Source organism: Papaver somniferum, unplaced genomic scaffold (genome assembly GCF_003573695.1).
Source record: "Papaver somniferum cultivar HN1 unplaced genomic scaffold, ASM357369v1 unplaced-scaffold_7, whole genome shotgun sequence".
In the NCBI taxonomy this organism is placed as follows: domain Eukaryota; kingdom Viridiplantae; phylum Streptophyta; class Magnoliopsida; order Ranunculales; family Papaveraceae; genus Papaver; species Papaver somniferum.
The window spans coordinates 1075468-1088795 of NW_020649859.1; the positions used below are offsets into that span (position 1 = coordinate 1075468).

At 35.5% G+C, this 13328-nt stretch overlaps 2 protein-coding genes across 2 annotated transcripts; one reads left to right on the forward strand and one right to left on the reverse strand.

Annotated features, from left to right (window-relative positions):
• The first annotated feature begins 2333 nt into the window (after window positions 1–2333).
• LOC113343901 (SKP1-like protein 1A) lies at window positions 2334–3008 on the forward strand. Its single transcript, XM_026587994.1, has 2 exons — window positions 2334–2824; window positions 2954–3008. Exons 1-2 carry the CDS (start codon window positions 2334–2336, stop codon window positions 3006–3008), a joined length of 546 nt encoding a protein of 181 aa, XP_026443779.1.
• Window positions 3009–4988: 1980 nt separating this feature from the next.
• Window positions 4989–5450, reverse strand: LOC113343923 (SKP1-like protein 1). The gene has a single exon (XM_026588015.1). The coding sequence runs from the start codon at window positions 5448–5450 to the stop codon at window positions 4989–4991; it is 462 nt and encodes a 153-aa protein (XP_026443800.1).
• Between the last annotated feature and the right edge of the window lie 7878 nt (window positions 5451–13328).

Genomic DNA, 13328 nt, shown 5'->3' on the forward strand with positions numbered 1-13328 from the left:
ATTCCGGTAGGATCATGAAATTGGGATAAGCCATAATCGAGTATTAAGGAGTAAGGGTTTGTTAGTGGTATCTTTGAAGATGAGAAAAGACAAGAACGTGTTAACGTTTATCAATGGAGGAAGAGGAATAATAAATGAGAAAAGACAAGGACGTGCTGACGTCGATCAATGGAAGAAGTTCAGGAGTAGAAGAGGGTTACAAAATTCTCGTTGAATGATATCTTGGTTTAAGGGAGGATGTTGGAAGTTAAACCAAGATATGGTGATTTGGTTCGTGGATCAACATACGTTGTTGACACACTGTGCGATATTTGGAAGTTGGAGTTTACTTGAGAAGCAAGGTGTTTGAGAACTAGAGAGTTCTGGAAGAGTTCTATTAAGAGTTTGCTTTATGTTAGGAAAGTGTCTTTGTATAGAGTTTTATCTTTGTTAGGAAGGTTTGCTTTGAGTGATCGTCAAGTTTGTGAGATTATAAGTAGGATATTGAGCCATAAGAATTGTACACCAAATTTGATTATCAATGTAGTCGTTTATTGCTTCCGCGTTGTGCTATCCTCTCTCTAGCTCAATCCTACACGTCGCTTTAGACGTTAGGCTCGACATTGTGTTGCATTCTAAGCTTGGGTCAGAAGAAGCCCGATTTGAGATGCTGATTTGAGTTTTTAAACTTTATTTTCTACTCGAAACCAAGATTGGTTCGGAGGAGGATGGTTTCTTGATGACAAATTTCAAGTCTTCCACGACTAATTCTGAAGTAGCAACCTCCGCTGCCTCCTCTTGAAACACATGGAATCTATTACAAGTTTCAAAACTAGATGGAACGGATGGATCATAGGAAGTGGAACTTGCTCCTCTGGAATGATCAACATTCTCAACCACGGGAGCTTCTTCTATTCTCCTCGAATGCTTCCTTTTTCTCAAAGAAGCTACCCAATCCTATTCTGCTGGTTGAGTGATCCCTTCAAGAACTGCAACTTCTTCTCCCACAATATGTGCTTTTCCTTGCTTGTTTGATAACGAACTCAAAATCTCAATATTTACAGCTTCTTGCAAGCCAAAGTGGAACCTGGACAGGTTTTATGTTACATGCCATTCACAAATCACGTCTTTTCTTGTCCTATCTATAATACAAAACAGAATGGGTTTTTGAGCTTGGACGGACGAATAACATTTTGAGAGACAAACGTTGCATCCGACCATCCCAGTCTCATCCCAGCGAAAGACATCCGACGGTCGTCGTTTCTGTAACCCCTCTCATTATGAATCAAAATTTATTAATCTTTAATTATTGCATAAACTCTTAACTCAAGATATTCAAAGAAACATTAAATGAAATCATAATATATCAAACATGCAGTAATTAGATTTAGTGGTGACATGATGAATCTAATGGGAAATGAGATTTATTTGTTCATCTCTATTCATAACTCATAAGTGAGATATGCATACACACTATTACTTAAATGATTTTGTGTTCGTTTTTGGATAATGTGTATGAATAATTTTACAATGTATTTATAGACATTATTTTCGCTTAAAAAAATAGAAAACCATATTGCAAAAGGAACACGATTTAAAGTCCGGAAAAAAATAAAAATTACACCAGTCAAATATCATATTAAAGCAGTGTCGTTACGGCACAAGCTATCTCTAGATATTTATTAAAACTCTCTGTTAACCTCATGTCGTGCCATTACGGCACGGGTTATTTCTAGTGAACTTAACAAAAAGAAAACAAAATGGTGAGCGACTGGCTAAAATTCAATGTAGTAGATAAACTATTCGGTACATCTACTACCTGGGGCTGGGGTTGCAGTGCGCCCTCTTTGAATTGTTGGATTACTTTGATCCATGACATCAAAGTAATCGACCACTCGCAAGGATATACACATCGACTCAGTTTGTGTTTCCGAACACAGTCGTATAAAAATTTTGGGTCAAAACTCATGAAATTTTTTTGGCATCGTAGAGCTTGGCTGTCAAACCGTCCTTTTCCCAAACCGTGCCACATTATTCTGGATATTTCTACGGGATAATTGTGCCAGATGGTAAAATCGTAGTTTATTCTACGCATTAGTCACCCCATAGCCACATCATAGAATGTTGTTTAACGGGCTGTTGGGCTAGGTAATTTAGGCATACCAAGTCCACACAACCACATGTCTGTCTTTCTTTTTTTCGAAAACGTAACTTTCCGGGGCTTTTCCGTTTTTCCCAACGAAAACAACTACCAAAAACACCGATCCTTCCAAATTCTAACTGGCTTTGGGTTTCTCATAGCTTATATATATATACTTATATTTCTTTCAGCTTTGTTAATTCGACTGATCATCATGTCTACTTCAGAGACCATAACCTTAAGGAGTAGTGATGGAGAAGATTTTGTGGTCGAAGAAGATATTGCTCTTCAATATGAATATGTTAAGAAATATATGCGAGACAAATGTGTTATCGACAACACAATACCAATACCCCTCACATCAAGCAAGGTTTTGGCTAAAGTTGTCGAATACTGCAAGAAACATGCTGAAAGTCCTCGAGGGGACGATGGTAAAACTGAGGAAGAGCTACTGAAGACTTGGGATGCTGAATTTGTTAACGTCGACTTGTATACATTCTTAGAAATTATGTTTGCTGCAAAATTGTTGGGTATTAAAAACTTAGAGGATTTTGTTGATCAGAAAGCTGCCACAATGATCATGACAATGTTGGATAAAGTTAAAAAGATATTCGGGGTGATCGGGGAAATTTTCCAGATGTTCGGTAAAGTTTATAATTTTTTGAAAGCGAGACCTTCTGGTAGTATATTATGGGACAACGTCTGGTTTCTTTTCAAGTGTTCAGCAGGGTTTATTATTTTGTTACTTTTGATAGAGATGTTTAAGGGTTTCTTTTATATCTCCTTCGTCTGCTTTATTTTCTTTTATTATTTTGGTAGAATGTTTTTTAAAAGGGAAACCGCAATGGTAGAACAGGGCATTGGGGCATTTCCACAATCTGATTCTTAGCAGTACATTGTATTTCTTGTTTTACTTCAGAGATTATTGTGTGACTACTGATTAATAGTATGATTTGTTGATTTCTTAATTTGCAATAACTTGGAGTGGAAATTAAAAACTAAAAAAGCTAAACCAGAAGACTTATGTTTTGTATTGGAAAACAAATTCACTACTATCATACGTCATTGCAAGGAATTGCAGTTCCAGACGCACTACATGCATTAAGATCTTTTTCTCTTAACGTGTGAATGTGCTTGGATTACCCCGATACATACTGCGATTTTTTGTTTTCCATTAAAAAAAAAAAAAAAACCTTTGAAAATCAGATTTTTTTTGGCAGATAAAAGTGCGGAACTGCGTTTAGCGAAAAAGGGGATATGTAGCTAAATGAGCCGATTTTTCCAGACATGTTCTCCCACGAAAAGTGCACAAGTCTAGCTTAAATTTAAAATCTCTTTCGAAGGCACAACTCCATGCCAAACACTTACTTGGAAGTGAGAGAGAGATTTTTGCTGAAAAAATCTTCTATTTCGCTCGGTCCAAATCGGCCATAGAACTGCAGCCCGAACCATATCCCAGATTTTCTTAGCCAGTCTTTTAATGCCATTGGTAAGATGAAGGACCATACTTGTCTAGAGAACTTGCAACTCAGAAGCTAAGTGTTGTCACGATTCGCATTCGGACAAGCAGAATAGGAAACGACTTGCAAGATTGAAACTTCTTTGTTGTAGAGAATCTTGAGTGGATATCTTATCAAATGCAGCAGTCCAGAAGAAGAAACAGACCTTTGGGGTAACATGAGGATTCCATATGTTCTTGTGTGGGAGGGGCTGGTGGTGTTGACGGATCGAGAGGAATATCTGTGAGTAACTTGTAGGTAGATTTGACTCAGAATGTACCTGAGCTTGAGGGAGGCCAAGTTCTGGAATCAGTAAGGTTTAACAAAGTTGGCGCAGTGTGACCATTGAGCAACAATAAAGGCATCAGTTGGAGTGTTGGACAATCAGCATCTTTGAGAACTCTTTTAAAGGACATGTTTCCTGCTCTCTTCAAAGTAGCAGGCCTCAAACAAGGCTCAATCAGCAAGCACAAATCAAGCGACAATTGTGGTTGTTTCACAGAAAGGAAAAACAAAAAAAAACATAACTCGAAATTTGCTGTTGGAAACCCACGACTATGTTGCACTTCTGTCGTTCAAGCGTGAATTTTTCTTTACATTTTTTTCTCTTTTGACTATGACTGTTCACAAACACAAATTATGTTCTAAACCGAGCAGCAGATGCTTCAGCCTCTTTTTTTAAGTTAGACGCACCAGAAAAATTCAGTTGCACTATATACACTGATATATTTTTTCTGTATTCTTGAAATATAATTTGCACTAGGTTGCTTGTTAAAGGTGTAAATAGTATTCCCTCATTTCCATTTTACTTGATGTTTTAGGGTTTTTTTTATGTTCCAAAATAGATGATAGTTTTAGTATTTTTCTCATATTCTCACTGATTTGCCCTTACTTTGGAATCATACAATATCATTAGTTTTTATTGTAATCAATACTCTAATTTTAAATATACTCTAGTTTGGTAGTATATCTCAAGTAAATTACTAGGAAATTGATAACTTTCTCTAAAATCTAGAAACTAAAAACAAGTGATTTAAAATTTTAAGAAGAATTAATATGGATAGAATTGGAAATATTTTATTCTCTATGGTATTTCTTAATCTCCGTGAAAAATTCTACAACGTCTAGTAAATCGGAACGGAGGGAGTATAAAGTAGTTAATCTCAATTCAACGTAATAAAATCTCTAATCTTTAACGGGACAAGATTAAAATTTGTAATTAAACTTAAAACACTGGTTTCTCTGCCAATCATTAAAAACAAAACCGTCTGGATTACTCAAAAACATAAATTAAACCATAAACTAACTCACATAATAAAAAGAAAAGTAAATCCCAGATAGATGATAATCTGGTTTGTTTAGCTTTCAAATCATTCAAAAGCCCACTGGTTCTCCCTTCGGACCTCCTCTTCTTCCTCTGGGGTGAAGTCATTCTTGATGTTGAATGTCTTGCGGATCTCCTCTGGTGTCTTGCCCTTGATCATATCAGCATCTGTTTGGCAAGTCAAATCCAACAACTCTTTGATATTCAGATAATTTGCAGCCAAAATAAGATCGAACAGCGTAGCTTGGTCGACCTTAACAAACTCAGCATCCCAGTTTTTAACCTCATCTTTCTGATCTTTCTCATCAGCAACACCGTCATGTTTCCTGCAATATTCAATAACTTTCGCCAAAATCTGGCTTGTTACATTGGGTAAAGGTATTCCGTTATCAGCACAATCATCTTCGATCATATGCTTAATGGTTTGTGATTGAAGAGCGACAGATTCTTCAACATAAAAAGTTTCTCCATCAGAACTCTTCAACGTTACCATCTTTGAAGTCGACATATCTTATCAATCAAAGGTTGCAAAGAAAAAACTAATTGAGAAAAAGGTCTGATGAGCAGAGAAAGAAAAGCGAAGAGATTGTACGTGAGAACCAACACCTTCGTTCACAGATATATATAGACTTTATGAGAAGACTCTAGAATCATGAAGGATCGCGATTTGGAAGTTGTCTTCGTTTGGGAAACGGAATATTATGGTAAGAGTGAAAAGACGCGTCTTTAGTGTAGTTGTGAGTTGTGACTCGTTGGATATTGGGACTTGGACTAGAAGCCTGATTTGCCGAACACCCAAACCATGTTACGTGAAACCAACTAGTTCGAAACAATGTACTGGATGGTAAAGTAAACCTTTCGTGTCTCTTACGAGATATTACACCCCATAGCCACAACACAGAATGTCGTTTAGCAGGGTGTTGGGCGCGCGACTTGCTCCTAAAGACCGTCGTCTCCCTCTTTCTTTCCGAACATAACCGTGTTTCCCAAACGAAGACAAACTACCAGAAATATATAGTAAATCCGCCTCCGTCTACTTTTATTTTTGTGCAAATCAAATTTTCTTTAGTTTTTCTTCAACCTTTGTTCAATGGGGTTGAACTTGTCAAAGACAGTAACCTTGAGGAGTTCTGATGGGAAAGATTTTAAAGTTAAAAAAGCTGTTGCTCTTCAATCACTAACCCTTAAGCGTATGATCGAAGACGACGATTGTGGAGATGACGACGTAATACATTTACCCAAGGTAACAAGCAGGATTTTGGCTAAAGTTATTGAATACTGCAAGAAACATGTTGAAACTACTATTCCTAGAGGGCAGGACGGTAAAATTTAGGGGACGATGGTAGAAAGAACGAAGTATTACTTCTGATGTGGGATGGCGATTTTATTAACGTCGATCGAGCCACGTTGTTCGAACTTATCTTAGCGGCAAACTACTTGAATATTGACGACTTATTGGATTTGAGTCCCGGCGCAGTTGGGGTTACTTTCAAGGGAAAGAGAGCGAAGGATATTCGCAAGAAGTTCAATAGTTTAAAGATTGCAGGGTTTCTTTTGAATTGTTTTGCAGGTTTGCTGTTATAATCCTTATGATAGGTATTGAAAATTTGTGTTATTTTATTGCGTTTTGACTTTTGGGTGTTTTTCTCCTTGTGGACGGAGAATCAAAAAAATTCTTTTTCTCTTTTTTGATGGAATATTAAATATATAGGATTTCCAATGATAGAACAGGCGTTGATTGGTCTCCATAACATGCCGCTAGGCCTGTTAGCTAGTTATTGTTTTCTTCTTTACGTCGAGATTATTATATGTGGCTACTGATTTTAACATAATACAATTTGCTTTCTTAATTAACTCAGCGTTTTGGAATTCATTGCATGTTCTTTCTCTTGTTTGGTAACCAACTCAGAATCCCAATATTTACAGCTTCTTGCAATTGACCATGCACCTATATTTAAAAGATGACCATTAGTAATATGCTGGATTACTTGAGTCCATGACTGTCAAGACGTCATAGTCATATCATGAATTATCTACACTTAAAAGATGATGAATGAAGCCGAGTAAAATGAAAGTGAATATGCTTGTATGAACCCAAATCTAAATATTCTCTAGTTAAACGTCAAAAGAAATATAACTGCGTAGTTATAAATAGTTAGAAAATGTAACCCAAGATTTGTTTTGTTATTTATCAAATAAAAACATCCAGATTCGAAAGGTCCTTGCACCTGCCCCTTTGAACTCGAGTGACTCCAAATTAGGTGCTGTTTTGAGGAAAGCAATCAGTGGTTGTTTTCTGAGTCAGGTTCAACCTTGAACAAATAATGGTATGTCTGCAAATTCCTTAAGAAACCGTCAGCGACGCAGAAAGTCTATTCAAAGCAAGTAGCAAGCAGGCATGCCTGTAGGGTTCAATCAGAAGACGGTAGATACTTTACAAGTGAAAGCATCAGAGGAACTTACGCACAGCTGCAACTTGACAGCACAATCTCTAAAACTATTTTCATTTTATTGCCGATATGAATTTTCAAGACTTTTCAATGTGCGATTTGGAATACAGAAACTCCTCTCATTAATCCAATTGCAGAATCCAATCCGCAGATCTTCAAGGACATCGAAATTGGAAAAGTTGCTCCAGCTACGATTGGTAAATTTAAATCCATAAAGATGAAGGCGCTCGAGTAGCAGACTTTAGGGGTTATTTCTACTGTCAACAACATGAATGATGCACAATTATAAAGAGACAATGGAATAGAGAATGGCTTTTCTTGATCTAAGAATAGACTAGCTCTTGAACCTTAAGTCTATTCCAGAGTAAAGACAATTACTGTTTGTTCGACATATCATGACGACGCAGTGCTCCATCCAGAAATTCAATGAAAGAATATAATGGTTTTCAAAGAAGAGGGAAACCAGTGTTTAAAATCAAGAGTGGGGATATAGGTCCAAATGTAATTCCATTCGTTTAGATTAGGCGTTATTAAACGCGACATACTTGATTTCATGGAAGGAAAGGATGTGGTGAAGAAGTGAGTCAGGTTAGTCGTTGATGAAATCTTTTGCCCGCAGTCATGCTGTCCTGTCCCTTCAACAGCTTATGTTTACTAAAATCCAAGATTACAACGTTTCTGCTAAAGAAGAAGATAAACAAATGGGAATTCGAGATAAGCACAGTGAAAAGCTTATCAATATATCTCCAAAATTTATTTCACTGCCATCAGCATGGACATATAATGCTTCAAAATAAAAAATAAAATAAAAACATGGACATATACTGCGAATATAGTCGTGTTTTAAGGGTGATAACTCGCCCAACCACATATAAAAGATCATGCACAGAACATAATTTGGCTGATCGATAGAACATAATTTAGACGGTGAAGTATTCAGCTCAAAATAAGGCATCAAGAGAGAAAATAAATCGTTTTGATGATACATCAAAAAGAACAGTGTGAGTTTTAGGTGTATTAGCATCAAGTTATCACTTAAAGAGCCTTTTACAAAATAGCTCTACTTTAAGCTAGCAGACCCTACAAATCGGCATTGACTTGGATGTGCGCACTTCTTGTGTTCTTGATTCTTAACCCAACTACAATTACACCATTCTTGATGATCCCTCAAACTTTCAGTATTGGTGAATCAGATTCTTCGTTTATAGGATTAAAGGAGATGTATCATCGTGTGCGATCGGTAACGCTAAACATGTGAAAAAGAAAAACTTGACTAATACTACATCCAATATTCCCCTGCAAACTGAAGCTTGGAGAATACAGTAAAGTTTGAAAAAGAAAAACTTGACACAACAAGAACTACAAAAAATACTATGAAGAAGAAGCAGAAACTTCAGAAGTAGTATCAGTTGGTGAAGATCCTAACAGCTGCAACATCAATCTTGAGAAAGTTGGATGACAGAATCCCTTTGTGAATAAATTTTCCAACTGATCTTTAGAAGCAACATGATGTAACTGAATAAAACCATCCTGAACAAGCTCTCTGACAGAGTGATACTGTAGTTTTATATGTTTTTTCCTGGCATGGAAAATTGGATTAGAAGCTAGAGCAAGAGCACTGGTGTTATCACAAAAAAGTTTAGCAGAACACTGTAAAGGAAAATGTAACTCAATCAATAGAGAAGAAAGACACTTAAGCTCAGGTGAAGCAACAGACAAACACTTATACTCAGCTTCAGCTGAGGATTTTGAAACAGTTGGCTGTTTCTTAGAAGACCAAGATATCAAACTAGAACCAAGAAAAACTGCATATCCTGATGTAGATCTCCTTGTATCCGGACAACCTTCCCAATCTGAGTATGTATAATACCTTTTCTCAATATAATACCTTTTCTCAATGTAATACCTAAACCAATGGTTCCCTTTAAGTATCTCAAAATTCTTTTATCCAGCTGTAAATGTACATGCATAAACTGGGATACATAGTTAACAGCAAAGCAGATAACATGCATAAATACTGTAATGCACCTACAATATACCTATACTCAGAGAAATCTACTAGTAATGCACCATCATGAATAGATGCTCTTGAAGCTTTAACAACTGGGGTATCACATGGCTTACAATCCAACATTTTAGCTTTATCCAATAACTCCAATGTATATTTCTTTTGTGTAAGAACAATTGTATCAGAATTTCTAACAACTTCAATTCCTAGAAAAATCCGAAGTTACTCTAGTCTTTCATAACAAATTCAGTCTTCAAAGAAGTAATAAAAGAATCTATCAAAGATGGAGAACTACCAGTCAAAAGGGTATCATCAACATAGAGCAATAATATAACTATATCCTTGGCATTATGAAAGACAAACATTGAATTGTCAAAAATTGATTTTTGAAATCCAGAATTCAGTAGAAACGAACTAAATCTATGAAACCAAGCTCTGGGTGCTTGTTTCAGTCCATACAAACTTTTCTTAAGGTGATAAACATACTCAGGATGATCTGGATCAACAAATCCAGGTGGCTGGATCATATAAACATCTTGATTAATAAGTCCATGTAAAAAAAACGTTACTAACATCCAATTGTCTAACCTGCTAGTTGAAATTCAAAGCCAAACAAAGAACAACACCGACAGTGGTACACTTGACAACTGGACTAAAAGTCTCACTAAAATCAACTCCATCTTGCTGATTTAAACCCTTTGCAACTAATCTAGACTTGAGTCTGTCTATAGTACCATCATCTTTTTTTTTAACCTTATAAACCCATTTACAACCTAATATATTCATATGAGGTTCTGGTGGCACTTGTGTCCAAGTTCCATTCAATTCTAAAGCATCATGTTCTTCCTTCATGGACACTTGCCATTTAGGATCCTTAATTGCTTCCTTAAAAGTCTTAGGCTCAGAAATAGTAGTTAACAATGTAGTATGAGAATGAGACAAAGGATGCTTGACAGTAGAAACCAAAACATGATCTGGAAATTGCTTTGCCTTGACAATCCCAGTTTTTGACCTAGTAATAACAGAACTAGTAGCATCAGACTCAGAAATAGAAGGAATTTCAGAAACAACACAAGAATCATAAAGAGATGAAGTAGAAAATTCAGAAGAAGAAGAACCAAAATAAAACTGAGTTTCATCAAAAACGACATTTCGTGAAATATGTAACTTCTTGGTGAGAGGATTGTAGCACTTAAAACCTTTATGAAAAATGGTATAACCAATGAAAATGCATTTAACAGATTTGGGAGATAATTTGTCATCTCTTGAATGAGCTAAACAAGGATAGCAAACAACTCTAAAAGTCTTAAGAAAACTATAATCAGGAGAAAAACCAAATAAAACTTCAAAAGGAGACTTATAATTAAAAAAAATTGTAGGAGTTCTGTTTATTAGATAAGAAGGAGTGGGAAAGGCATCATACCAGTATTCTTTAGGACACAAAGCATGAAACAAAAGAGAATTACACATTTCAGTAATGTGCCTATGCTTTCTCTCAGCAAGGTCATTCTTCTCTGGAGTATGAGGGCAAGAAATACGAATTTGAATACCACTAGACTCAAGTAAAACCTTAAAGGCCCTTTAACTAACTCAGAAGCTCCATCAACTTGAAAAACTTTGATTTTGATGGAAAATTGATTCTCAGTTAAAGTTTTAAAATGTGAAAAACATTGAACAACATCAGACTTTAATTCCATTGGATAAATCCAATTAAAACGATTAAAATCATCAATAAAAACTACCTAGTATTTGAAACCATTTAAAGAAGTGATTGTAGGACCCCACACATCACAATGAATGAGTGACAATGGTGAATCAGCATGTGATGGGGACAATTTAAAGGTAAATTTATTGCTCTTAGCAAGTTGACAAGGATGACATAAAGAGAAAGAAGAATTTGAAGTTAAATCAATCTTATTTTGAGAAGACAATTTATGAAGAATATGCTGAGAAGGATGACCTAGTCTATTATGCCATGTAGAAGAAGAAGCAGTTACATTAGAAACAAAGGAAAAATTGGTAGGCCATAACATAACTAATAAGATAAAGATTGTTAACCATCTTTCCCTGAGCCAGTAAACTATCTGTTGCTAAATCTCTTATCTCATAACAAAAAGGATAAAACTTGAAATAACAAGAATTATCATGTGTGAACTTAGCAACAGAAATTAAATTATGCTTCATTGTTGGAACTAATAAGACATTGTTGATCTTAAAAGTATTGTTTGAAGATTGAATAACAGAACTGGCAGTAGAAACTATGGGAAGAGACTTACCATTGCCAATTTGCACCTGATCCTTGCCTTTGTAATTAGAAGAATGTTTAAGTAAAGTATCATCCCCAGTCATGTGAGTTGTTGCTCCTGAATCAGAAATCCACTTTGGAGTAGAAGTGCTAGCAGAAAAACCAGCAAATTCCTGTAACCCAAAAGAACTAGAAGCCACTTGTTGTTCTGCATTTCCCACAGTAGATATATGACCAGAAGTAGAAAAAGTAGGAGTTGGAGTTGGAGGATGATACCTAAAGTGACATATACTTGCATAATGACCCTTTTTCCTACAAATATGACTCAACTTGAGAATAATATCTTTTGACATAACCATTAGCTCCACCAGAAGACCCATCTTGACTTGTACCACCTTTTGCATTCGTAGAATTCTTGAAATTTCTTGAACCTTTGAACTTATTCTTATTATTCCCAGAAAAATTACCACCACCATTATTATTCTTGCTATAGAAAGCAGATGAGGTTTGACTATCAAATATACTCTGAGTGTCATGACGTTGAGCAATAAGCCATTGCTCATGATTCAGTAACCTTGGCTTTAGTTCAGCAAAAGTAAAAAGATTTTCTCTATTTTGAACAACAATTACAAAACTATCAAATTCCCTGCCTAAACCATTCAAAACATGCATCACCAAATCTGATTCAGGAACCTTTTCACCTATAGCATCTAGGTTATCAACTATAGTCTTGATATTTTGTAGATAAACTTGAATAGTAAGATTCCATTTCTTGAAATTATGTAACTGATTCCTAAACAAAGTTTTTCTAGCCATGAACTGATGTCTAAAGATGGTTTCAAGAAATACCCCAATTTCCCTTGCAGAAGAAAGACCCAAAACATCTCTAGATATAGAAGGAGTAAAGGTTGCTTTTAAACAACTAACAACAAAACAATCTAGCTTTCTGCATAAAACCCACTCAGGATTAATTGTATTCACACCATTAACAAAAATTTCGCTAAGTGGCTCTTGGTCATCATCAGTAACATGACTATATAAATTAGTTGTAATCAAGATTGACTCAAACTGATCCTTCCAGACAAGATAATTTGAAGAATCCAATTTGGATGAAACAAAATTTGCTATATTTGAAAAAGGTAATGAAAAAGGTAAAGAATTACCAGTCTGAGCAGCGGAAGACATCTTGTTTCTTCTTGTGTAAACAATTACGGACATGAATAGCCGTCAATTAAGAAAATTTTGTGAACTAAAGTTCAAGAAAATATCTTGAACAAATATGAATCGAAAAAGTATTGAACCTAAAATAGGTTTTCGAAAAGATAATGATTCACAGACAAATTCATCCTGAAAAAGATGATGAAAAATAGTTGCAGGTAAGAGTGTATTGATTGATTTAAAAAGTTGATGAAAAATTTCTCCTAAGATCGAACTTTAAGCTGATACCATGAGAAATAGTTCAGATGAATATTATTGAAAAAGATAATAGACTTAGAGAGAGGGCTCTGCTATAAGTACAAAGGAGTGTGTTGTACAGACAGCCAGATAACAGACACAGCTGTAATAACAACAATTACAAAATAACAGAAAACTAATACTGAGGTCAAGTCAACTTGACTAATATTACATCCAATACTAACTAATGGAGACTGTTGGATTTACGCTAGAAGAAATTAAAAAAAA

What these genes read in the sequence shown, in the direction of transcription:
- LOC113343901 (XM_026587994.1), top strand. Translation starts at nt 2,334, where the DNA reads ATGTCTACTTCAGAGACCATAACCTTAAGGAGTAGTGATGGAGAAGAT. An exon ending in ATATTATGGGACAACGTCTG is followed by an intron (nt 2,825 to 2,953) that starts GTTTCTTTTCAA and finishes GTTTTTTAAAAG; the next exon opens with GGAAACCGCAATGGTAGAAC.
- LOC113343923 (XM_026588015.1), bottom strand. Translation starts at nt 5,450, where the DNA reads ATGTCGACTTCAAAGATGGTAACGTTGAAGAGTTCTGATGGAGAAACT.